Source organism: Dermacentor albipictus, chromosome 8 (genome assembly GCF_038994185.2).
Source record: "Dermacentor albipictus isolate Rhodes 1998 colony chromosome 8, USDA_Dalb.pri_finalv2, whole genome shotgun sequence".
NCBI lineage: Eukaryota > Metazoa > Arthropoda > Arachnida > Ixodida > Ixodidae > Dermacentor > Dermacentor albipictus.
The window spans coordinates 121,052,097-121,076,224 of NC_091828.1; the positions used below are offsets into that span (position 1 = coordinate 121,052,097).

Genomic DNA, 24,128 nt, shown 5'->3' on the forward strand with positions numbered 1-24,128 from the left:
CACTATTTCCCGAAGAGCCTTTAACGCAACTGCATTTAGAACTAAATAATTTGCATTTGGTACCTATTACGAATGCATAATACCGATGTCCCTTGGCCACTTTCGATCGCGATGGAGTCCGACCCGAATCGAAATCCTCGACCGCGATTGGCTCCCTCCAGCAGCATGCGCAAGGATAGAAGCGCGACTGAGAAATTCGATCCCGAAAGGGCTCTCGCGATCGAAATTGCGCCTATCACGCACCCATATAAACGACGGCAATGTCTATGATGGCAGCAGAGGCGTTCTCGTATGGTTCTCGCGAGTTACCTCGATTTTTCCTCTTTCTTCTTTCTCTTTTTATACCCTTCAGCCCTTTTCCCAGCACAGGGTATCCAGCCGGTACTTACACTGGCTAACCTCCCAATCTTTCCTTTCCCTATTGTCTCTCTCTCACACACACACACACACACACACACACACACACACACACACACACACACACACACACACACACACACACACACACACACACACACACACACACACACACACACACACACTCGCGAGTTTCTCAAATAACCTTTAGGTACGCTTTCCTGCAGCGACCTCGAAGACACGGTGTCGCTAAAACGCGGAGACCCATGCCGATGCTCTTGCGTTTCGCGAAACGATATAAAGAATGCCGTAGTGTTTGCCGTATACTCGAATGCAATTTAGCGGGCCCCTAAAACATCGTTCCGCCGCGCTGCGTGAACGCCGAGACATAACCATCCTTCAACAGCGCCCTCTGCTTGTCCCGGAGCGAAGCTCGCACAATGTGGCTGGCGCGCGGGAGCGCGAGCGAAAGCCGAAACACAAACAACACACGCGCAACTGAGCGCCTTCTCGCGTCGCTTTTGGATGTCGCAGAGGGTGATTGTGCGGTTCGCTGATTACGGCCACAGTTGGTGGCGAGCGAGCGCTTCTGTTGCACGGAATAAAAACAAGAGAGAAAACGTAGCGGTAGGCAACGGGGGAAAAAGCGCTGGGGACGTCCCTCTGTGCCTCGATAGTTGCGTACAGCGCCGTGAATGTTACGAGTCGTGTTGCGGTGGTCAGCGTAAGCCCCGAGCAGGCGTATACTTTTCTTTCGTAACTAACTTAACTTGCGCAGTACAGTTCTAGATTACTTTTGCGTAACAACGCAAGAATCCGGGACTACGTCATTGCTGATTTAGTGCTTACCCTTATAAAAGGCGCAAGAGATGTATTTTTTGAAGTATTCACGCCTAGCGTAATACTGTTTTAATGCATGTCGCTGGATACGTATATTCTTCTTCAGTGGCAACGGGCGCACACCTCACCGAGCCTTCCTAAGCTTTTGTTGCGTTTTCGCCTACGTCTACCTCAGTGTCTCCTATTCTTAAATCAACTTGAAAATCGACACTTGAGACTCTGTTGAGTGATGAAAGTGTAGACTCTATTTACTATCGCTAATCAGATTGCGTTGACCGCGATCTTAAGAAAATAAAAATAAAAGTCACTATCTAGGCCCAGTACTCTTTGTGGCTTTTACGGATACGCATGACCAGAATCCGTCATATTTGAAACATACAAATAACAGGTGGCCATCAGCGTAGTACAGTATTAGTCAAACTTCATTAAGCACATATTTCCATAATCCAAATCTGGCTTACCGGAGGCAGACGCACTAGCAGATTACACAAGCACCTACAAGCGATACTTGTGGCATGCTGTTAGACGTATGAGAATGTCTGGATGGCATAAGCGTACATTGTACCACGTATGTTTTCCGTGTGTAGCTGCTACGTGTGCTTCTACTGCAAACATACTTCTGCAATTCGGGTCCGCTTAATCCGTAGCACCCGTTCCCCTTAAAACAAAGAAGAAGCGGTTTTGAGATTTTAGAGCCCTTTGACTTTATCAGCTTCACATAGCCTGCTAAATAGAACAAGAACTTATCGTAAACGCTCATGCAGCACTGACTGTTGACGACGCGTTTTGGGGAGCGTCGTCTGCTGAACGTTTTCGCTTGCAGACGATCAATGTGACCCCAGAATAATGCCCGCGCACTACCGTAGAACAGAATACACTGTGTTACATATAAGAGCCAATGTAGCAGATTATTCCAATATTTGAACAGTTCCACTACTTCACCTACTACAAAGTTGTTGCGATTTATATTAGGAAGTGATTTCGAACGTTCAAGAAGCACTCTGATTACCGATGTCATTTGGAAAGCGTCGTCTGCTGAACGTCTTTGACAGCAGACGATCGACGCGAGCGGCGAAACAAACGCGCTGTCATTGTAGAACAGACGTGAGCACGGAAAACTTTCTCTCCATGGTTGGACGACGCGACCTGTAGCACGCCACTACGGTGCACGGTATTAGCGAAAGAGAGCCCGTGTAGCTGCGCGTTCGGGACTGCTCCCGGTTTCCGGCGAGTGAAGATTTAATGCGACCGTGATTGGTGGCGGGTCTCCCCCTTTCGGTCGCGCAGGCGTCTCCTCGCTACAACTACACCGCTTGCTCTCGACAGCGCGCCGTCTATACTGACTTTTGATGGCTGCTTAGCCTCCTTCGCATCCGCAGGAACAAGCCAAAGACCGCGCTTCCTCTCCTTAGCTCGCCTTCGGCTTCGCCTAGCAGACGACGCAAAATGGGCGCCGTCTGCTTTTATTTCCTTTTCTTTTTTTTCTGACTTTTTCGGGAGTCCGCAGCGAGGCATGACAGCGGCCGGGGACACAGTTTGACGCGAAAAGCGGTCACGTGTGATTCGTTCGCGTACTTTCTTTGTCCCGCTATAGTTGCAGCTTACGGTTACTTGAAGGTGAAAACGTCCATGGAGCAATAAAGGTAAGGATAACTTATCTATATTCACATTGATCGGTTTCCCGCCGTGGTGACTGAGTGGCTACGGCTTGGCTCGAGGTCATGTGTTCAATCCCTGGCCGCGACGGCCGCATTACGATGGAGGCGAAATGCAAGAACTCTCGTGTATTGTAGTTATGGGAGAACGCTAACGTTGTCAAAATTAATGCGCAGCCATCCACTGTACGATAGTACCCATAATCCACTGGCGTAGTTTCGAAAGGGTAAACTCCATATTTTTATTTTTTGTTGTTGTTTTAACAAGCGCTTGGTTTAATTGACAATGACTGAGTGGGTCGAGACTTGGAGGACAATCAAGGAAATCTGAAAGGAAGTTAAGGAAGAGTTAAGCATTGCTAACGAGTGATGAAACAGAAAATGGTAGGCTTAGCAGTGGACTGTAGACAAAAACGAGGGACAGTGGAGCTGACTCGGGTTAGATGATATTCCGTTTAATGTAAACTGGAAAAAAATTTGGAGTTGACACAATTGGGAGTTGGGAGAGGACCGCGGTGACCAATCTTTCTTTCTTCTTCGTCCACATTTGCGCCAAGTGCCTATGTTTTTAGTACCACTTGTGCTAAAGTTCTTTCGCGTATTTTATTTTTTAAGCTGCCGGTTTTCCCATGCCTCTTTTGGGGGGTTTTGATTTCTGTTAATATTAGGTTAACGCGGCGCGACATTAATTTCTTAATTTTATCAACCTTGTTCAAACTAGGCATGTCACTGGACTTGGCTCCGTCAGGGCCACAGTTGCAAACGTTGGGCGCTATAACGCAAAACTATTCCAAACTTTTCTATTCCAATTCTGCAATCAGCCATCCGCGATTGGACAAAAACTTTCTTGGACCATCCCCACTTCACTTGTCTGTTACGCGATGTCACGAAAACCGCGATAGCTCCCCATTTGATATGACATGTACACACTGATTATGCACAATTTGACCAAACAAAAGAAAAATAGTTATTTCTCATTCGACGCCTTTTCACCATTAGCCCTCAGCAATTGATCAAAAGATTTCGGGCTACTCCCACTTCACCTGCCTGTCACGCGACGTCACAAAACCGAAAAAACTCACCGCATCAAAGTGACGTGTACACGTTAAAGATGCATTAATATGCCGAACAAAACAGAATTTTATTCTGGATGTGCCGTAGGCTGCCCCGTTCCGAAAGGAATAAAAGATGGCTGCCGCCGTTTGCTGAGGCGCAGGCTACTCGCACCTGCCGGAGAGCATCGGTTTATTTGTGTGTAATAAAACTTTTTGCGTGGCCGTGTAATGTTTTGGGGAACTTTCGACACGTTTACGACCTCGTTCTGCCAACTCTTCTATGCTGAGGATCCGTTTTAGCCTCCTTCTTAAGCTTCCGTTGCATGCCGCCGCGATTGTCGACAAGCCATCGCGATTGTCGACCAGTCGACGAGCTAACTTAGAGAAAGCGGGCCAATCGCTGACGCTGGCGCCACCCTCTTTGTCTGGTTATCCATTTTCAGTGCACTGGCACGGCCCCATCAAATCCCTCTCCACTTAAGCGTGCTCCTCGCCTCTTGTGATCCAACTAGATAAGACAAGTCGCTCCGCACAGGGAATGTTATTCGTTTTTCTAGCAAACAAAAGTGACCTCCTATGAACGAGGAGAGCGTTTGATTGGTTTGTTCAGATAACCCTGCGGGTGACTAGGCGACGCTTGCATCGGCGGTTACGCAAATTTGACGTCAGGAGATTGGAATGAAAACATATTGGAATAGCTTTACGTTATGCGGCCTGTTGTTGCGGCATTTGCTTTTCCGTCAAGTCCCTTTGTCGGAACGTTGCCTCCTACGATGTCTCTTTTCGAACACTGTTGATCGCTTCAAGCATGTATTTTCTTGTGGTATTCGTTCTGTCTTGAGTTATTAATGCGAATAGCAATCTTGGCATTGCCAGACCTATGAAGGAATTGGGGGGGTACATTTCGTAAGTGTTGACCAAGTGGGTTGTTTATTTCAAAGCGCTCTGAATGGCCAGAGCTTCAGAGCCGATGTTGTAGATTGGCGCCGGCCTACTGGCTACTAACTCTATCCAATCGGTGCGCACTGACAGGCACAGCCCACTTTGCTGACACATACCAAATGCCCCCCCCCCCCCATTCCAACCTGTCTTCTTTCTGGCTATCTAGCTATCTTACTGAAAACCAAATTGGATCACCGGACGTGTGCCACTTTATTCCGCTCTTCATAACACATAAAAAAATTGACTGGTCATCCCAGCACTGCGAAAATGGGTGTCCTGCGTAGCTGTTGAAAACCACTACTACAACTGCTGAGGGGGGCATACAATGCATTATGAAAGCTAAAGCCTCATATGTCTCATCGGTCGGTCAAACTGGATCGAAAACACGTCGATGACACGAAACATAGAAAAGGGCTATGAACCCTCGATCTTCGGTGAGAGTCGAGCCTACTACAATTTGTGGGAGTAGAACCCACGGCCTTTGGTGTTGATGAAGGAGAATTTAATTCAGTCACAGTTAATTAAGGTAGAGTTAAGGCACTCGAATCCATGACCATTGGTCGAAGTCGCACCGTTGATCTTTGGTGGCTGAGAACTTGTTAGCTTAGTGCCTTTGTGACAGTTATGGCGGAGTGAATTAAGAGACAGGTAATTAAGACAGAGTAGATTAGGGCACTCGAACCCACGGCATATGGTGCTAATTAAGGGGATGTTAATTAAGGCACCGTTAATTAAGGTATAGTTAATGCACTCGAACTTGTTACCTTGGATGGGAGTCAAACACTCGACCTTTGGAATCAAGAGGGATGATTAAGTGAAGTAGACTAAGCGAATTAAGGGAGATGACTAAGCGAATTAAGAGGGATGACCAAGCGTAGTAGATTAAGCCAATTAAGGGGGACATGTACGTCATATGTCCGTCCTTAATACTTCGGCAATTAGCTTTCGCCTTAAAGTCGTTTTAGGGATAACAAAAGAGACCCTGTAAATTTTTCGATTTAGTGTAAGGTAGTAATGGCAAATTATAGCAACAGTAGTAATGGTAGTAATGGTAATTCTGGCCGCACACCGCCGCTAGTCGTATTTCCGTTTCTTTTTTCCTCTGCCGTTCGTTGTACACACTCTGCTCCTCGGGAGTCCTGACTACGCCTTGCCTACCCATAGCGGTGCTGCAGCAACAATTAAATCAGTTGCTAGGCAGGTGCTTTTATGCACTAAGGGCTGCAGACGCCACTCCCCACATCGCAAGCTGCCGTCGCCGCGGCAGCTTGTGCAACAGTAATCTTTACCGGGAAACGTATGCGGGGAGCGGTACATGCATCCCATTATTATCAGGAGCGCCTTATCATCAATTATCTGGTTCGGATGCTTGTTTTGTGCGTGTTCTTTATTGAAACGAATGCTGTTATGTATGTTGTATGTGTGACTGGGGCAAAGAATGTATACACTTTTCGCTTCACTTTACTAAAGAGCTTGAAGCCTCTGCCTTACGGGGGTACGAGCCACTTCTCCTGCCCTCCACTGCCACCGTGATCAGCTCAAATTTTTGCTGACGATAGCAGACAAGAGAAATACTGGCCACGGAGAGTCTAACAGCTTCGCCTTAAAACATACCGTCGCCAATTACACTCCCATGATGAGGTAGACTGCTGATAGGGTGCTTAAAGCCTATAAAGTGTAATAAATTAAAGAATAAGCACTCAATGAGTGTTCGCAAAGTTCATTTTCACCTCTGAGTAATGCTATTAGGCAATGTCTTACTAATCAGTCATACTTATATAAGTAACATATGTAAGCTTTCTCCAGTGGTTTCTTCACGCGGGCATCTGTAACTGCATTCACTGCCTTCTGAACACTGTTGAGGGCAGATCGCGAGCAATGTGAAGTTGTCGCATTGCGTCACGCTCCTCCACTAACAAATCAGCTATTCCCTCTCTCTCTCGGAACGGAAACTAAGCCCGAAAAGACGCGCAAGCGAAGTACTGGTGGCGACACCGCCTTTAAGTTCCCGCACTATCTTACCGTGACGTCTAGATTTTTGACAGCGCTTTCTCGGGTCTACAGTCTTTCATTTATCGATAAAAACAAAAGGAGCAATCTGTGTCTTCCAAAGCATCCTCAAGTCTCACTCTAGCAAGTTTCTAAAACTTTTCCTTCGTGCAAATGGCCAAAATTGCCTAAATTGCTTTCACATTTGTGACGTCACGCTGACGTGCCGGCGCTCAGGTCTGGGCCCGAAATTCAACAAGCGCGAGGCTGTCGATTGCTTCCTTCGATTTATAATGATAAGGATAGATAACAACGATGATAGCGTTCTGAAAAAAAATAACACTTTATCAGTTTAAGAGCTGATCTACTGTTACATTATAGTGTCCGTGTCAAATATTCAAGACGAAATCAGCGACATCTTGAGGAGTCTGGTAGAGTCATATTTAACGCTAATAACGTTCGGGTCTTAATATGCGCCCGGCTCGGAGATGGATCACGTAGTGTCTCCTGCGGGCGGCTTCTTATGAGACAGTCTAGGCGCTCCACGAAAGCTTTTTTTCGACCCGTTGTTTCTGGTTGAGCCCTCAGGGGAAAAAAATACATAGGGCTAGCAAATAAATGAAGACCTTCACCAGAAAGTTGTCAGTATAGTTTCTTTTTCTTTTCTTTAGCGCCTACCCCCTTCCCTTCCCCTTTCTTTTTCATTCTCATCTTCTTTCAGACTTTTTTTTTTCATTTCCTCCTTTCTCGCTGCTTCGCGAGCACGCATAATCGCTTGCCTTGCTGACTTCCTGTCTGACAGCTCTTAAATGAGAAAAAGCATCAGTTATAGAGGCCGTATACCGCTGTTTAGTATCTTTTCTTGTTTGTTTCCTTTCGCTTTTTCTTTTTCTGATTACCTTTTCTTTTTTCCTTGCTCTGTGCCACACTTTAAAGAGGCCTCCCGCGGACGCCGTAGGAAATTGCGTTGCCAAACGTATAGCCTGTATCCCTTGTTCATTGTTGAAACATTGTGGCCTCAACGTCCCGGACGTCTCTTTAAGTTCGTTTCACATTTCCGAAACGCCTTATTTTTCATTCCGTCATCTTTTTCTTTGTTCTTTCTGGGCTCACTGTTATTTTTGTGGCAGCGTATATAAAGTCTGACGGCAGAAGATTACAACTTCAGACGTCATTCTTTATTCATTGCCGCATTAAAGCACGTGAATGCTGCCGATGTATAAACGGCAGTTCTCATTATTACGCATTGTGAAAGGAGCCCCCCCCCCCTCCCCCCTCGGCCTGTCGGCATGGCGCATAGCGAATTTCATAATTAACGCTCAAAGTTCGGCCTTCAGTTTAGCCGACGTTTTCTTTTTCCTTTCTTTCTCTGTTCTTTTTTGACGAGTCAAAGCTGTGTAATAGATTTGCGCAAGTAATCCGTCCTCGTTAATCCCGATGGGCGCGGAGGACGCGACTGTTCAAACATAATCAAATAAACGTTTTCTTTTCTTCCATTCCCGGTTTCAACAATTTTCTGTTGTTTTAATGGTCGCACGTGGCAGAAAGTGACGCGACTGTGTTGCAACACTAAAAAAAAAAGAAAGCTTCGAAAGAGTTACAACACCGACACATTAAAGCACGTTTGGGAGTTTGGGTTTGGGAGTTTGAGATTGAGAAAACCGTTGGGTTTGGGAGTTTCATTCAATCGTCGGGCTCGATCGCTACCTCCGTGCATGGCTCGCTCTCTTTAAGCGAATAATATATTAGGAAGCGAATACGTGTATATCAGCCATTCCGTTGGGAAGTATGCATCAATTAATTCCGACCACATGCTTTCAAGACGAGCAATGTCTTCTTTCTTTCTTTCTTTTACGCAGACAGTTAAGACGACCGGACAATTTGCACTATCAGGTTTCTCTACAGCACCGGCTTTTCAGATACGGTTTCTGAATAAGTGACCACGGGGAACTGAATTTGTTATGAGCACTGCAGAACTCGTACGCTAAGAAAAAATAATAAGGGTGGAAATAACTTCTCAGGGGAATCGAAAAAAGCACTAATATGGCGAAGGTGACTCCTCCTGCGCACTTGCTTCCCAACAATCAAATGCGGTTCTCATCTATTGCGCGTGCTTATTGCATTGCATTTGCTTTAATTGCGTATCATTAATTGCTTGTCATCTTACACAATAAAGCTAAAATTGCAAAGCCCGCGCATTCTCTCTAACACAAGTTACGAAAAGGTCAAAAGACACGCAGTCCCGCATGGTTGCTCAGTTTCTCCCTCACTTACTTGATCAGGTCATCACTCACTCACTCATTTCTATAGCCAACCATTCATTCATTACATCACTTACTGACTCATTGTGGCAGTCTGTTACCCATTAATTGGTTTACTCGCACGCGTACTCGCTCGGTCAATTATTATGTTGGTCACACATTTACTCATTCACTCATTTACTTAGTCAGTCACTCACTCCACTCAATCAGTCGCTTGGTCGTTAATTCATTAGATGGGTTGGTCGGTCCGTCAGTCAGTAAGCCACTCACTCACTTACTTACTCACTTATTCAGACGTCCGTTCAGTCACTCACAGACTCACTCAGTCATTCACTTATTCAGTCACCCATTTACTCACCCATTCAGTCACTCAATCACTCACTCACTTATTTAGTCATCAATTCAGTCCCCCATTCACACATTCTCTGACTCGCTTACTCACTTATTTAGTCACCCAGTCAGCGCCTCACTCACTCACTTATTCAGTCACCCATTCAGTCCCTCAATCACTCACTCGCCTATTTAGTCACTCACTCAATCCATCACACAATCACTCATTCACTCACTCACTCATTTACTCAATCACCCATTTACTCGCCCATTCAGTCAGCCATTCACTTACCCATTTATTCAGTCACCAATTGAGTCTCTACATTACCTACTCCATCACTCACTCACTCGGTCACGAACTTATTCAGTCACCCATTCAATCCCTCACTCACTCGTTCACTCACTTATTCAGACACCCATTCAGTCATTCAATCACTCACCCATTATTCACCCATTCACTTACTCACTCACTCACTTATTCAGTCACCTGCTGATTCCCTCAATCACAAACTGATTCATTCGCTCACTCACCTATTCAGTCAGCCATTGAGTCTCTCACTCACTCACACGCCTATTCACCCACTTATGAAGACATACATTAAATTCCTCAATCACTCACTTGCTCGCTCACTCACTCGCTCATCCAGTCATCCATTCAGTCCCTCACTCACTAACTTATTAAGTCACCCATTCAGTCACGCATTCACTCACTCACTTATTGAGTCACTCTTTCAGTCCCTCACTCACTCACTCATTCACTCACTCGTTCAGTCAGTCACTCATACACCCTGTCTGTCCGTGAGTTAATCATACATCGCTTAGTGAGTCAGTAACTCACTCACACATTCACTCGCTCACGCACCTACCACATATGAGTCCTTTACTTGCTAGCGAAACGCTTCTCCACCCCGTACTTCCCTCAGCGCGGTCTATCCAGTGGCTCGGGCCGTAGCTTTGCAGGACGTGTAAACACGTCGATCGGCGCTCCGGACACCCTTCGTGCCATCACGGGGTTCTGGCAGCGACATTGCGCCGGACAGTGTCCACATCTGAGAGCCGCCTCGTTCTGTTGTTTCTCGGCAACGTCGAACGCCGCTAGTTTCCCTCCTCTCGAAGCCTCCGTCATTCCACAATTCTTACTTCCTTCGCTTCTTCTTCTTTCCTCCTCGTCCTAGCTGTTATCCCTCCTTCGTCTTTGTTTTTCTTCTCGTTTGCCTTTGTTTCCATCTTCTTTGTACTGTTTTCTTCTTGCTGTTTGGATCACTCGTCGTTTTTTTTTTCGTTTCTCTTTGTCGTTGTACTTCTCGTTCCTCGAGACCGCAGAGGCACATCGACGAACGTTCTTCGCGAGCAGAAGACCGCTCTCGCCGTTCGAAATTGTGTCGTTTGTCAGCGGCGCGGTTCGCCGGTTCAACCGTGGTTCTTGGGCAGCGCGGCAGGCGTTCGCACATGTCGGCAGGGCATTTCTACACACTTCCAACTTCCCCTGCCATCGCGCAAACACACACACAGAACCACACACACACACACACACACACACACACACACACACACACACACACACACACACACACACACACACACACACACACAGAGTCGCACACGTGCACACACATCTAGCAAACCACACACTCAAAGCGACTCACACGTGCAGACACACACACGCACACAATTTCCTTCCTCCAGCGCCTTCGTGATTGCTCCTTTCGGGACCGATGCATCACGTTGCGAGCGCTATTGCGGCGTCAACTTTCACCGTGTGCCCAGCGTCTCGGTCAGCGATATTGGACGACGCCGTCGGCGCGGAGAATTGCTGCCGCTTGGATTGGCCGTTTCGCAGTCATTCATATTTAAGGGGCGCTGTAGTCGCTCGCCCTTGTGCCTCCGCGCTATATAATACATAATATTCCGGCGCCGCACTTCTGCGTTGTCTGCGCGTTCGAAGCACAGCAAGAACGTTGGGCGAATTCGCCTTCGGCTCTATATGACACCAGGAGACTCGGTTTTTCCTGGTCAACAAAATAAGTATGTCCCGTCAAATAAGGAAGTAACATGCGCGCCTTTAGAGAGTAGTCATGACAGGTAAAAAAGGAAAACACTAAATTCCTGGTGTAATGTTCTCAACGGAACATTTGAGACAGTGAGTTAGGTCTCTTTTGCGAGAGGTACCATTCACATGTGTACTCTTTCTCATAAGCTGCCGCGCTGTTTGACGAACATTCGTTATAGCAAAGCGCAGATACTAACGCCTCTTGGTGAAACCTCTGTCTTGGCTGTGGCGGGGTATTGTGCTGCCATCTAGCTCTGGTTCTGCAAATGACGGCTGTCAGCTTCAAATTTTCGGTTCATAGCTTTTCGTATTTACTGCTTCTTATTTTTTTTATGTTTCTTTTTGCTGCTCGATGAGACCTATGAAGAAAGTGCCTTCGAGCAGATGACGGAGGAATACAAACACCAAGTTCTAACCGCCTACCGCAAGTAAAATTTTTACGTGACCACGCACATTGGAGGCACATATGACGCACAGGAGGCTTCGCTAACCTTCGCGAACGCTGCTCCTCGAATTCGCATGCTGCACGATGTGAAATCGTGCCTCTTACGTTTCCTGTTGGCCATAGAGCACGTGAGCAACTTGTATCTATAGATTATATTTTTGTCGGTTTGTAAGTGTTGCCGTCGCTGACGTATAAGGACATTTTATCAGTATAGCACCTAACGCGTCTGCACTAACATTGTCGTACGTGCGAATTAGTCGTAATAGTATGCCATAATAATTGCGAATGGAAAGTCCTGCTTTAAGAGCCCATGCTGGCAGCAATCCAACGCTTCTGTAAAGCAGTCCACACGGCTCTTATAACACCTTACGCCATTTTAATAATGATAAAGTATAAATGTTTTTTTAAGCTGTAAGGCTACCTTGTACGCTTTTCATACAATGCATTACGTTCCTTCCGAGTGAAAAAGAAGCTAAAGGAAGCAATAATGCAGACAGGAAATATACTAGACCTACAAGTGAAGTTTTGCCTCATCAGCCAAAGCTGCTGCGGCAGGAAACAAGCCTAAACAATCAATCCGACGTATTTCCAATGAGAATCCAGTATAATGTCAAAATAGTGTGCCTGACTTCCAGTTCACTTGTACTCGGTGACAACCCATGAATTCAGTACGAGCTTCGCCCGTAAAACCACATTGCCTCTGCCCTCTGTGCCTCCACACCTTAAGGTTCGTTCCCAGGAGACGCCAGCATTGAAAGAAGTACGCCTGCGCTGTGGCATCACGGAAATGAGTGAAAGCTATCAGCTGGCGCGTAATTACAAGTTCTATTTGAATTGTGTACAGCGGTACGTGTAGCTGCCACTGCATTTCGACACTGTACGCCACTGTGGAGAGTATACTTCGCAAAATACTTCGCGTCTTCGTATACTTCGTACTTCGTAAATACTTCGTATACTTCGCGTCTTGCACATCACGACAACTTTATAATGATTTAAGCCTCACTTGCATTTATGGCAACACTAACGCATTTAACTTCTCGGCTTTACCACGAGCGATTCGGTTATGGAATTCGCTTCCTAATAGCACTGTCGCTCAAATGAGCAATGATAAATTCAGACAACTACTGAACCTACAGTCTTCATCATAACAAATATATTCATCTGTACATATATCATGTCATATAATGCGTGACTTTCTTGTTATTGTGGTTTCAATTTTGTTTGCTTTATGTACTCGCGCTATGTACGTTATTTTGCGCAAGTGTTACATCGCCTTTTATGTTAGGGTGAATTGTACTTTTCATTCCTTTCCCGATAACTCTTTGGATTGATTTAGCGTTTTTTTAACACTGTTTTGGAAGCATGTGATCATTACAAACATTTTTAGCTCTCACATTTTTTAGCGCTCATATATCTGTTTTCTCTTGACATTTGTTCAATGACGCCCCCCTTACTCAATGCTCCCCTTGGGGCTTGTAAGGTACTTTGAAATAAATAAAATGCACTAGAGTGCTCTTGGTATTGCCCCGCTACGCAGTCCGTGGAAGTTGAGACCGCGCTTGGTAGCGCGTTATTACTGTTCCAGTTCAATGGTGGCTTCAGGCGTGCTGCTCATTAGATGGAATACGCAGAGTCGACCTCCATTGGCGCTCTTCGAGCGACCGTAAACGACGTTTCCTCTTCAAACACGTCCTACGGCCTTCGGCTCGCTTGTTTCGGGACCACCTGACAAGGCGGAACCGTAAACATCGCGGCTGCGAAGGTCGGCCGGAAAACGCTATTTATCATTTCTCACACTACGCATACACCCCGCGAAAAAAAAAAAACCAACCGTTCGCTCGTACGAACGGGAGCACGCAGTTTTCGGCACTTCCGACGCGGCGAGTCATCACCGACTCCCGTTTGGGGATCTATCTACAGTGCCCGCATCCCGCGAGAGATCCGCCGTCGTACCCTAGGGAGAACATGGTCACTGGATACGGGAACGCTATTTCACCGAACACGACGACCCCTCCGGAGGCGCTCGTTCGCGCCAGGCACCGCGTCCAAGTCGCACGACGAGGCAGCGATAGGAAAGGGCGATTCCGCCCGAGCGCACGATCTCATCTTCTCTCGACGGGCCGGGGCAACTGCTTCCAAATGCAAAAGGGGGAACGAAACCTGGGGGAGCGCGAGGGAGCAGAAAAGGGAGTGTTTCCTTCAATCTGCACCCTCTCCTACGTCTGCAACAAAGGAGGAAATGAAGCGCGCGCGCGCGCGCGCTGCCGGGAGCACTGCGCGGCGCTAACTTGGGAAAGGGCGACACTCGGGTCCCGCGAGATTTCGCGAGAAATAGGCCGCTCGGTCGCTCGCTCGCGCGCGCGTGCTCGCCAAGACGATGGCGAACGCCGGCCGCCCCCCGAACACCCCTTTCTTGAGGGACGCGAGTTGTTGCGTGGGTAAGGCGTGTGTCCCCTGCTCCGCGATGCAGGCGCATTACCGGTGATGGCGCCTTTTGAAACGAGCTTGGCCCGCCGCTCTACCACTGCGGGCGAGACGAACGAAAGCAAAAAATAATAATAATAAGGAAAAAACAATGAACGAGAAACACCCCCCTGCATGTGTCACTTCCGCCAGGGATGCAAATCAGGGCCTCGAGTCTCGGTCTTGAAACTCGTTCTCCGAGATTGGGGGGGGTCATACCAAGAAGGGTGTGCGGCTCTCCTCGGCACAGTCCTCGTTTCGGCTCGCTTATACAGGACGAGTGAACGAGGACGGTGCCGCCAGATGAGGAAAGTAACGGTTCGGCGTCGGTGTTCGCCCCGACTCGGTCCTCGCAACCCTTTTATGGCCGCTAGCAGGCGCTCCTGGGCTTCCACGTCTCAAGGGCTTTGCTGTTGCACATCTAATTGTGCGCCGAGTTTCTCGCATCAACGATATTAAAAGTTGCCCCGTCCGGCCCCTTCCCTCTCCTCCCCTAGCCGCGGGACGAGATCGACTGAACGCTATCGCGTAGCAGTTTTATTAGGGAGGTTCAGTGTGGCACAGTAGTTGCAGGGTGCAATGCTCGAGAGAACAGCTCGACTGCATTGCATATTCGAAGGCGTTTATTACGAGAATAGGTGTTCCAGAGACGTTTCACTAGCAGTTGAAACGTCGACGACGCTGGCTATATGTTTTCCCAGGTACACAGTGACGTCCTTCTCTGGACCGACTGTATACGTACTCGTCCCTTGTAATTTTTGGGGTACCTGTGTGCGTGCGTGCGCGCCAGCTCAAGGCATCCATTATATTCAGGCGTAGGATGACAGGAATAATGTTTTGTAATGTGTGGTTAATTTATTTGCTTACTTTCGTGGTACAGGAAATTGCAGCAACTGCTATGTCGACAGCTTCTCCATTAGTTTAAATTGTTAAATGAGTGACAGAAAAACGTGAGTTGACGCGAATCGTTACAGGTATCAAGTGGTTCGCTCCCACTCGTGGAGCAGTTAGGTGAAGTATTAAACGGCATGGCAACAGAAGTTACAAATATAGCATCTTCCGTGTAATAGTTTGAGATAAGTACCAAGAACATTTTTCTAGCGAACACACTGATAGTCACTTTCAACAAGAGCAGAAAGAGGAGTAAACCGGGGTTGAGTGCAGCTTTTCAATCTCAAATGCACGAAAACACAAGACATCGAAACCAAACGCACACACAAACGCATAACATACACGTATGCCTAGTCAATTCCCTGCTATGTTTCAGTCAAACCAAATCTTGAATAATTCTACTTACTGACGAATAAAGTACTACGCAGACAGGGTCCCAGACCTCCTGTCGGAGTTGTGGGAAGGATCCGTAAACACGGGTGTGTATTTTTGTGTCGTGTACTATGGAAACAGCCAGCAATTAAAAAGAAAATTCACTCGTGCAGAAATTATCACTAACAGTAAAAGAATGGCAGAAACTAGCGACAACGATTCTCAGTACATGGAAATAGCCCGTACTAACTAACGAGCGACCGCACCCCTCGGCCCCCTCTGTCTCGCCCCTTCGGCAAATCGGTTGCGCGAGAGTTGACGCGTGACAGTCGCCCGCCCTTCTTACCGTCATTTTCCTCGGCGCCTTTGTACTACAAGTCCGACCATCGACCACCACCTACTGCCGCCATCCACGAAAACGTGCCGATGGCGAAAACTTGCTAGTGGCGAAAACTTGCTCGTGGCGAAAACTTGCTGGTGGCGAAAACATGCCGGTGGCGAAAACGTGCCGTCATAAGTCAACGTTGAGACAGATCCAGGCGGCGGAAATCGCTACGGGCCACATACCGGCAAGCGCGCATGGGTAAGCGGGGCGAAGGTCAATCGACCAGCGCGCGCTCACGGTTGTAAGCAACGCCGACAAGTTTGTTTAGGGTTGAGTTCATGTGTTGTGCTGAGCAGTTCGTTAGGCCTCGTAAATTTCGGTTAAATAAATGGCGCCTCGTTCATGTCAACCGTTGCTCTCCCTTCTTGGTGAAGACTTCATCGAATGCCGCGAAGAAGCCAAGGTGCTTCAAGCGTCATTTATATTCGTTACGAGACAGAAGTTCGCAGGAATGTGGAGACAATGTGTTCTACAGTGTTTGAAGAACGCACTGTTTTTCTTGTGCAAACGTTGCTTTCACGCTTGTTCGACCATCATTGATCAATATTTTCATATGTAATTGATTTTTCGAGCCGTTATTCTCGCATGAACGGCCGTACACACAGGGCCGCAAGGAGTTTCGAAATCCAGTTTTATTGTAGTCTTTCTTTTTACACGCTGCTCCAGTTACTCACAAAGTGAGACGCGTATAGCTATCTTCCGCAGGGGCAGACTCCACCATAGTGGAGTCTGCCCCTGTGGACGCTTGGGTGCATAGGTACCCAAGCGTAGCTTAGAAAATTATTGGTGAGCGAGATTGAGTTAGTATCCGCTTCTTCTGCCGACCTACGCTGGAGTTGGGATTGCATTGCTAGATGTAAGAGCGCCAAACATGCGGGCACGCGGCGAAGCTGACTACCACAGTGCTCTACTTGCACCAATTTTATTTCGTTAACGAGTGACAACCGCTCCTCCCTCTGTCATTAAAGGGTGTTACTGTCATTACTCGGTAAATCAAATAAGTAAAGAAATAAGATTGTTTGAGTAAAATAAATTCATATGTAAAATTGTTGGACGTCGAGCGCTCTGGTGTTCATCTCGGTCTCAGTGTCCGTGTGTTACGCGCTCTTAAATTTAGCGACGCACTCCAGCGTTCTCCTTTTCGTTCTGTCTTTTTTTTTATTTAAAAAAAACGATCGCCCCCGGTTCTCCTATTTCGAGGAGCACAAACCTGCACCTGCTATCGCCGAGGCGCCACCTGTCCGCGTCGTCTGCTACTCGGCGAACGAAGGAGGTCGTCTGCATGTTTCATGAAGCACGCGCTCGGCTTCTCCCCAGGAGACAGCTTCGCTCCAAAGGCCGAGAGAACCCGCCTGCATCTTGCATGCTGCTCGGCGCGAGCGAAACTTGGCAACGACGTGGCCGCTCCTCATTTGCCTGCTCGTTGGCCGGGCTTGGCTTGGAATCTTTACTTGCACCCGTTCCTGTTAGTCCCTCATTTCCCTTTCTTTTCTTTTTCTATGTATTCTTCATTCTAGATCGTCGCGGGCTAGTTCACCTCCTCTAAACGTTCTTTCCCTTCTGGTTTTCAGCCTCTAAGAACGCTGAACTTTTTGTTACTCTCTCTCTCTCTACTTTTTCTTGTAGCGAAATTTCTATCCAATTTTTCGGTTTCCTCCGAGCCTAGGTTCTATTTTTAGATGCAGGAGAAGATGGTATTGTTCATCAATGCAAGCAGCTGCGGAACTTGGTCGAAGTGCCTATTTCTCCACTGTGTGTGCTTCGATTGCACTGATACCGCAGATACTTCGCCATTCTATCCGGGGAAAGAAAGGTGCCTGAACTAGCGTTTTCGCCTGTATCTCGCAGCTGGTTTACAGTTGTTGTTCGAATCACCCTTCACTGTCAATTCACTGTTTCATTGGACGGAATTTTCCAATTTCCGTGTTTCATGAATAAAGTAAAACTGCATGCGAATCCCTCCTCCACACTCTATTGAATTACCAAAATAATAAAATAGGTAAGAAACAAAAGCTTCACAGCGCCAGTAGAGGAGAAGGCTTAAGTGAACCATGAACTGATACATTTCACAGGACGGCAAGAGTGGAACAGCGATCATGGTACATACTGTGGCCTCATGACGACGACACTAACAACACTTGCGTGATCATGCGAAGACGATACTACGGCACCCGCATCGTGAATCCAATGAAATCCTACTCATACTTAGAGGTCTTGTCATGTTTTGTTGTTTCTTTTGTTTCTTTTCCTGGCGGCCTCTTATTCCACAGTAGCATGATGATAAATATGGTGCCAGCTACAGAGGAAATGAAATGTCGCTGAACTACGCTGTAAAGCACGCGCTATAAATTAGGGCACGTCCCTCATCTTAAATAACACATCGTATTAAAAGAAAACGTTCTCCGAGCTAAAAGTGGGCATATGGAGATAAAGTCACCAGTGCGAAATGGCATGCACCCTCCCCCCCTCCACCCCCACCCCTTCGTGGTCGTTCGACGGTCATAAGGTCGCTAGGTTGAATGGTCGGCGCCTGGTAAATCCGTATTTAACACCCAAACTACTGCAACGCTTTTTGATCGTTAAAAGTTATTTAGCCCTTGGATATTCGGGCACGAAACCACTAGTTTCGCATTTTCCTTTCAACCCTGTTATCCAAGGATGTGAACGAGCTTTATCGTCAGAAATGGAAGGCGTTAGCGAGGTAGTCTCACCCCCCTGTGAGATACGCCGTTGCCTGTGCTTTAACCCCTCCGAATTGTCAGACGCCGTACGTACAAATGTGCCCATAAAAGCGTTGCCTTAAGTTCGGGCCTACTGCGAGGAAACGTCCTGGTTAGTACACGACTGGGATTTGGAACGTTGCCTCATATGTCACGTACTTCTAAGAAACCATGGCCAGGTGTACATAGTTCACACACATAATGCATGAGAGACAAACGATGCAGACCGCTCATTTTTTAATTTTTTAATTACTACAACAGCAGCGACAGGAACAGCAACACCGTGAAATCACACTCTACACTTGTGATGACAATAGTGCCAGGATTGTATACTCGTCGACGCATGTTCTACAATAGAGTGTTTTAGTTGAGCGTCTTTACGGTACGCTCCGCTCTGAGCTGCCCCGCTAAGCCACAGCGGATCGGCGGGCGATTTTCACGTTTTAGTTATACGTTTAGCGTAGCGGAGTGGACCTTTCGTAGTTACAGCGCCCCCTGGCTAAACTCAGGGTAATTAAAGAAAATAAAAATACTTTATGATCACTCTTATACAGTAAAACGTATATATACATATATATAACTTATTTCTCCATGAAGTATCTAGACGTGCGCATGTAATGCGTTACCGGTACATTTTATCCAATGGAAAATAAAGCGCCGTCTTGGGGAACACCACGTGTTAGCCAGCGCGCTTGCTTTCTGCATCCAATCCAATCCGTTCTGACGCCAACGCTAGCCAAACCGCTGCGCGGTACGCTCCGCTCAGGCAGCTTCTAAGCGGGCCGTGTTCCTCGCTCCGCTATCCCGTTTACGGATAAGCGGACGGCGCATGCGCATTCGCGCTTCCGCTCCGCTTAATTGCTTAGCGGAGCGTAAACACGCTCAACTAAAACACTCTAATTACAGAATTGGCACACCTTAGTGAAACGTCTTTTCTCGTATAAAATTAAAGATACTCAGGACTAGTCGGGCTAATGCAGATACTGGGACCATACTGCTTAAATGACGTGGACATAGGCACACACGGATTTCGCACTCTTTCAAGTCCTTTTTTTCCTCCATTTAGAAGATGGTGATATTTATGGATGAACTCAACACAATTAGCAAGCACCACATGGGAACATGATAAGACTATCTCATGAACACTGCAGGACTGCGGGTGCTATAATTTTTCTTTCCTTGTTTTTTGTGAGTTGCTTGTTACTTGCTGTTGAGCTCGTGTACAATCATGTTACTTTTCGAAAAAAAATATGCCTGTGAAGGCTAGCGCACCATCTCAGTCTTTGAATGCGTTGTTTCAGCGCTATGTTTCCAGCATCCACATAATATTCTTTGTCGGTTTTGCAGCGAAGCTGCATGTGGCTAGCCGATTCCTCCGTCCGTCCGTTTACCGCCTGTAAGCCACAAACTCCTCCGGCGCAACTCCAAGCGCATGCGCGAAAAAAAAAGAGACAGAGAGTGCAATTGGCTGCGCAAGTAGTGACGTCGTCGCTCCCCGTCGCAGCCGAGCGCGTGCGCAGCAGTTTCTCTCCGGCTCCGAAATGGGTTGACGACGCGTCATACGTACTGCGGAGGAGCAAGCAGCTTTCGATCAGCAACACCGTTAGAAGAACCGTGGACGAGCTCGTCTGCGCCGTGCCGATGCTGCAGCCCCGGCACAAGAACAGGCTGGTGCAGCCGAGCGCAAGCAGCAACTGCGCACCGAAGATCCGGCAGCCTACCCAACCGTCGTTTAATGAACCGTCGCGATTAACCCAGTGATAAACACCGGGGCCGCACGTTTCATTTTCACTGGTTAACCATCTGTACAGAGCGCTTAAGGGCGGTGGTTTTTTTCTATTGTTGTCGCGGACCAATTTCGCCTTACTCATTTTCGATCAATGCTTCGAGCTTTGTCACTACTGAAATGTCTTAATATTTTCCCATCCTACTTATTGCTTGCCTTAGTAATTATGTACATTATTGGTAGCTCATGTGCAATCAATAAAGCTTGTTGCTGGGCGAGTTGATATAATAATGCTTAGGAAGAATAAAATGCGCCGCCGACAAGGACGAGATGTCAAGGGACTCTGACTAGCGCAGTCCGTGTCCCTTGACCTATCGTCCTTGTCGGCGTTGCGCGTATTATTCTTCGTAAGTAACCGCCTTCCCGAGCATATTGTAAACACCTTCGTGCATCTGATTCCGCGTGCTTCTATGAAGTCGTAGTAATTGCAGTTGGCGCCGAAAGTTCATGGGCTGCGGTATGTGAGAAAGCGTTGCAATTGCCAGAAGTCCTTGGCTCTGGATAGTAAAACATTACACGATTATGTTATTCGATTGTACTACGTACTACAGGCTGCGTATCAGAATACGAGGCGGTGTGCCGAGGCTGCAAATATATTCAGGTTTTTTTCACAAATCCCGCGGTTTGAAAAACTTTCACGCCGACTTCCTGCATATGACTTATCCTCCTTGGCTTTCCAAAGCGACATATTCGTCTGTCTCTCTTTTGTTTGATATAAAATTGTTAATGTTCCGCCCATGATTGACGCCGGCTACCGCCTTCCATACAAAAAGAATACATCAGATAGCGTAGTTCTGTTTTCGCGCTTGGGTGCTAGTAATACAGTTTACAACCTCACATAGGTGGCTGACCTCAACGCGCGTAAGCAGATATACCTCTATTAAAGCGGTGATAGCTGCAGTAAAATGTTATATCGTCTTAGTGTCATTGTGCTTGTTCTCTCATATGTGTATCCTGCGCTATATACGTTAGCATGTTCTTATCATTGCTTTTCTTTTTTCATACTTTGCGTAGCAGCATGGAAGAACACTTTATTAATGTTTGCGAGGTGGTAACAGCAACCATACGCTTAACCACTGAGCACAGCTTCTCTATTTCCGCTTGCCCCGCGTTCATTTGTTTTCATCTTACGATTTGCTCATTCTTTCTCGCGTATAATTTAAACGACGCAGCACGAGTAATACTTCCGATTTATTGCAGCCAGTCGTATTCATAAGAAGCAAGAAAGAATCTCCTTGTTTAAAAATATCACGAGTTTGCGCCTGTAAAGGGTACTCTACCGCAAGCAGAGCCTTTATGTGGCAAAGCGAGATAACCAAGCATCACCTCCAGCGCGATGGTCATGTCGATGCTTCGTCTTCGAAGACGACGTCGCGAAATATGGATGCTCAAGAACGAAATATTCCAGGTTTCTGTAAAGAACCAACGAGGTAAACAACTGACCAAGCCAATGCCAGCAAAGTGCGACTTGCGGGCTATTGTGAGCATTTCAATTGTTGTGTTCATATAGGAGGTTGTGGCCAAGTACTGCACCAGGGTGGCCAATCCTGCTCTGGGGAGGGAGTGCGTTACCGGTTCTGGTCACCGGGATCAGGCCACACTCCAGGCCTGTTTGTGCAATTTTATCAACACGCGGATTTTTTTTTAATCCGGTGGAAAATTGCCGGCACCAGGATTCGAACCACGGACCTCTTGCACGCGAGGCGGGTGTTCTACCTCTACGCCACCGCTGCAACCGTCTCTTCGTGGCGCCGTGAGCCGTCGCGTAAATCAATTATTGCAGCAGTATTCTATTCATACAGCTTGGCTTAATTATCTGTTGGCTTCATGTAGTCAAGACTATAAAAAGTTATGCCCCTCAGGTCACCCCCCCCCCCGCCCCTCGCCTTTGTTCTCGTCCACTCATCCGAGAATGGCATAACAACGTGAAAATATTCGCGCTTCGTTTACCTACACAGCAGGTAATGCACATGAATCAACAGGAACCGGCAACTGTTTAGTTGCCCCTCCGTGTACTGTTTTCAATGTATAAGATCACTCGTGATTTACTAACTAGCTCGTCTCGACAGTTTATGAGTATATATAATCCTTTGCACTTTAAGGCCACTGAGATATGGCAATACTCCGGCTAGGGCAGGTACATTATCATTTGCAAGACAAACACATTATCGTCTGCATCTACATTATTGTCGTGTAGTCGTCAGCAGTCGCTTCCGTCAAGACAATATGCGCGTCTCCATAAAGATACGGGTCACATCGGAACATTCTTGTGTTACACCAACCTCGCATTTTTCTTTGACAGAATGAAAAAAAAAATCATTGTCGACGTCGAACAAGTCTCCACTGGAAAGCCTCCATAAAAGGCCTAGTAGAATGGCCAGTAGTCCTTTTCATGCCTAAGAGAAGCGCAAGTACGTCTTGTAGGAGCCTTTCGCTCTAACTCTCGCCTTTTTTTTTAACAAAAATAGCATAAACTCCAGACTTAGTGTTCAGTAGTGAGAAGCTTTATTAACTAGATTTCTTCTTTCGCAGCTGCCGTCGCCGCTTCCAAGGGATACATGGACGCCATCTCTCGGCTAGCCCGCCATGCCCACCAGGCCACTTGGGGAGGGTGCACGGATATAGGTGAGCGCCCCTGGCGGCGACCTGCGTAATATTTGGCGTGCGCTTCGCTACTGAATCGAAGGATTACACTGGTGGTGACGTGTACAAAAGGCAGGCGTGGTTGCATGAGCCTCCATGTATTTCCATGTGCACGTGTTTCAGAGGCAACAGCAGGCAACACTGTGGCGGCCGAAGACGACGTTGTGTGCATCGTAAAGAAACGGCTATTGAGAAAGGGGAATAACTTCATTTATTTATAATATTATTCACATCTATGAGTTAATCCCTCTAACAAATTTATGAAAATCGCCCTACTACCGATCATTGCCCTGAGCGGGTAGGTCATCATCTTCATAATCATCATAATCAAACAACGGCTTCATATATGAGAGCGCGCTGCTGTCGCAGTAAACGAGTTCAGAGCCAGAGGAATCGGTAATGCCTACCGATTCTCATTGTTTTTTTTTACTTTTTTTGTGATTAGTCGTATGACGCAAAACAGGCTTCAGACAAGTGGTCTCACAGACGCTATCTTCAGCAGAAAGAGCTCGCTATCGTTCAGGAAGTTCACATTATTTCCTAGGCTGGCTAAAACACATTCTTCGCTCGAAAGCGCAGCGCGGAAGGTACTGGTCGAACGTATTGGCAACAGCAAAAAAAAAGAAAAAGAAAATACAAGTAATTTATTCAGTTCTAGAGTTCTCGCATCGAAACACCCCTTTCTTTTTTCAAAACGTACAGGGTGCGACGTCCTACTCCACGATTTGCGTATTTTTTATTTCCCTTTTTCTTTTCAGGAAAATTCTCCCTCTCGTTCCTAAGCTTTTTCTTACAGAGTTTCACAATCTCCCGATTGCTTTGTTTTCCCCGACGCCTTCCCACCCTGCATCAAAATAGAATCGAGAGAACCTGCGTGTTGTGCCGTCGAAGTTCCGTAGGACTTCGATAGAGTCCCCTCGCTCTCCCTTCGCTCTGGCGTCGCA

At 47.0% G+C, this 24,128-nt stretch overlaps 1 protein-coding gene across 3 annotated transcripts in view; it reads left to right on the forward strand.

Moving 5' to 3' along the window:
* IRSp53 (Insulin receptor substrate 53 kDa) overlaps nucleotides 1–24,128 on the forward strand; it is a 211,651-nt gene that overhangs the window by 102,638 nt on the left and 84,885 nt on the right. For all 3 annotated transcript variants that reach the window (XM_070524348.1, XM_070524349.1, XM_070524347.1), the window contains exon 3: nucleotides 23,074–23,166. In XM_070524348.1, the coding sequence (XP_070380449.1) occupies nucleotides 23,074–23,166 (93 nt within the window). The remainder of the gene's footprint in view (nucleotides 1–23,073; nucleotides 23,167–24,128) is intronic.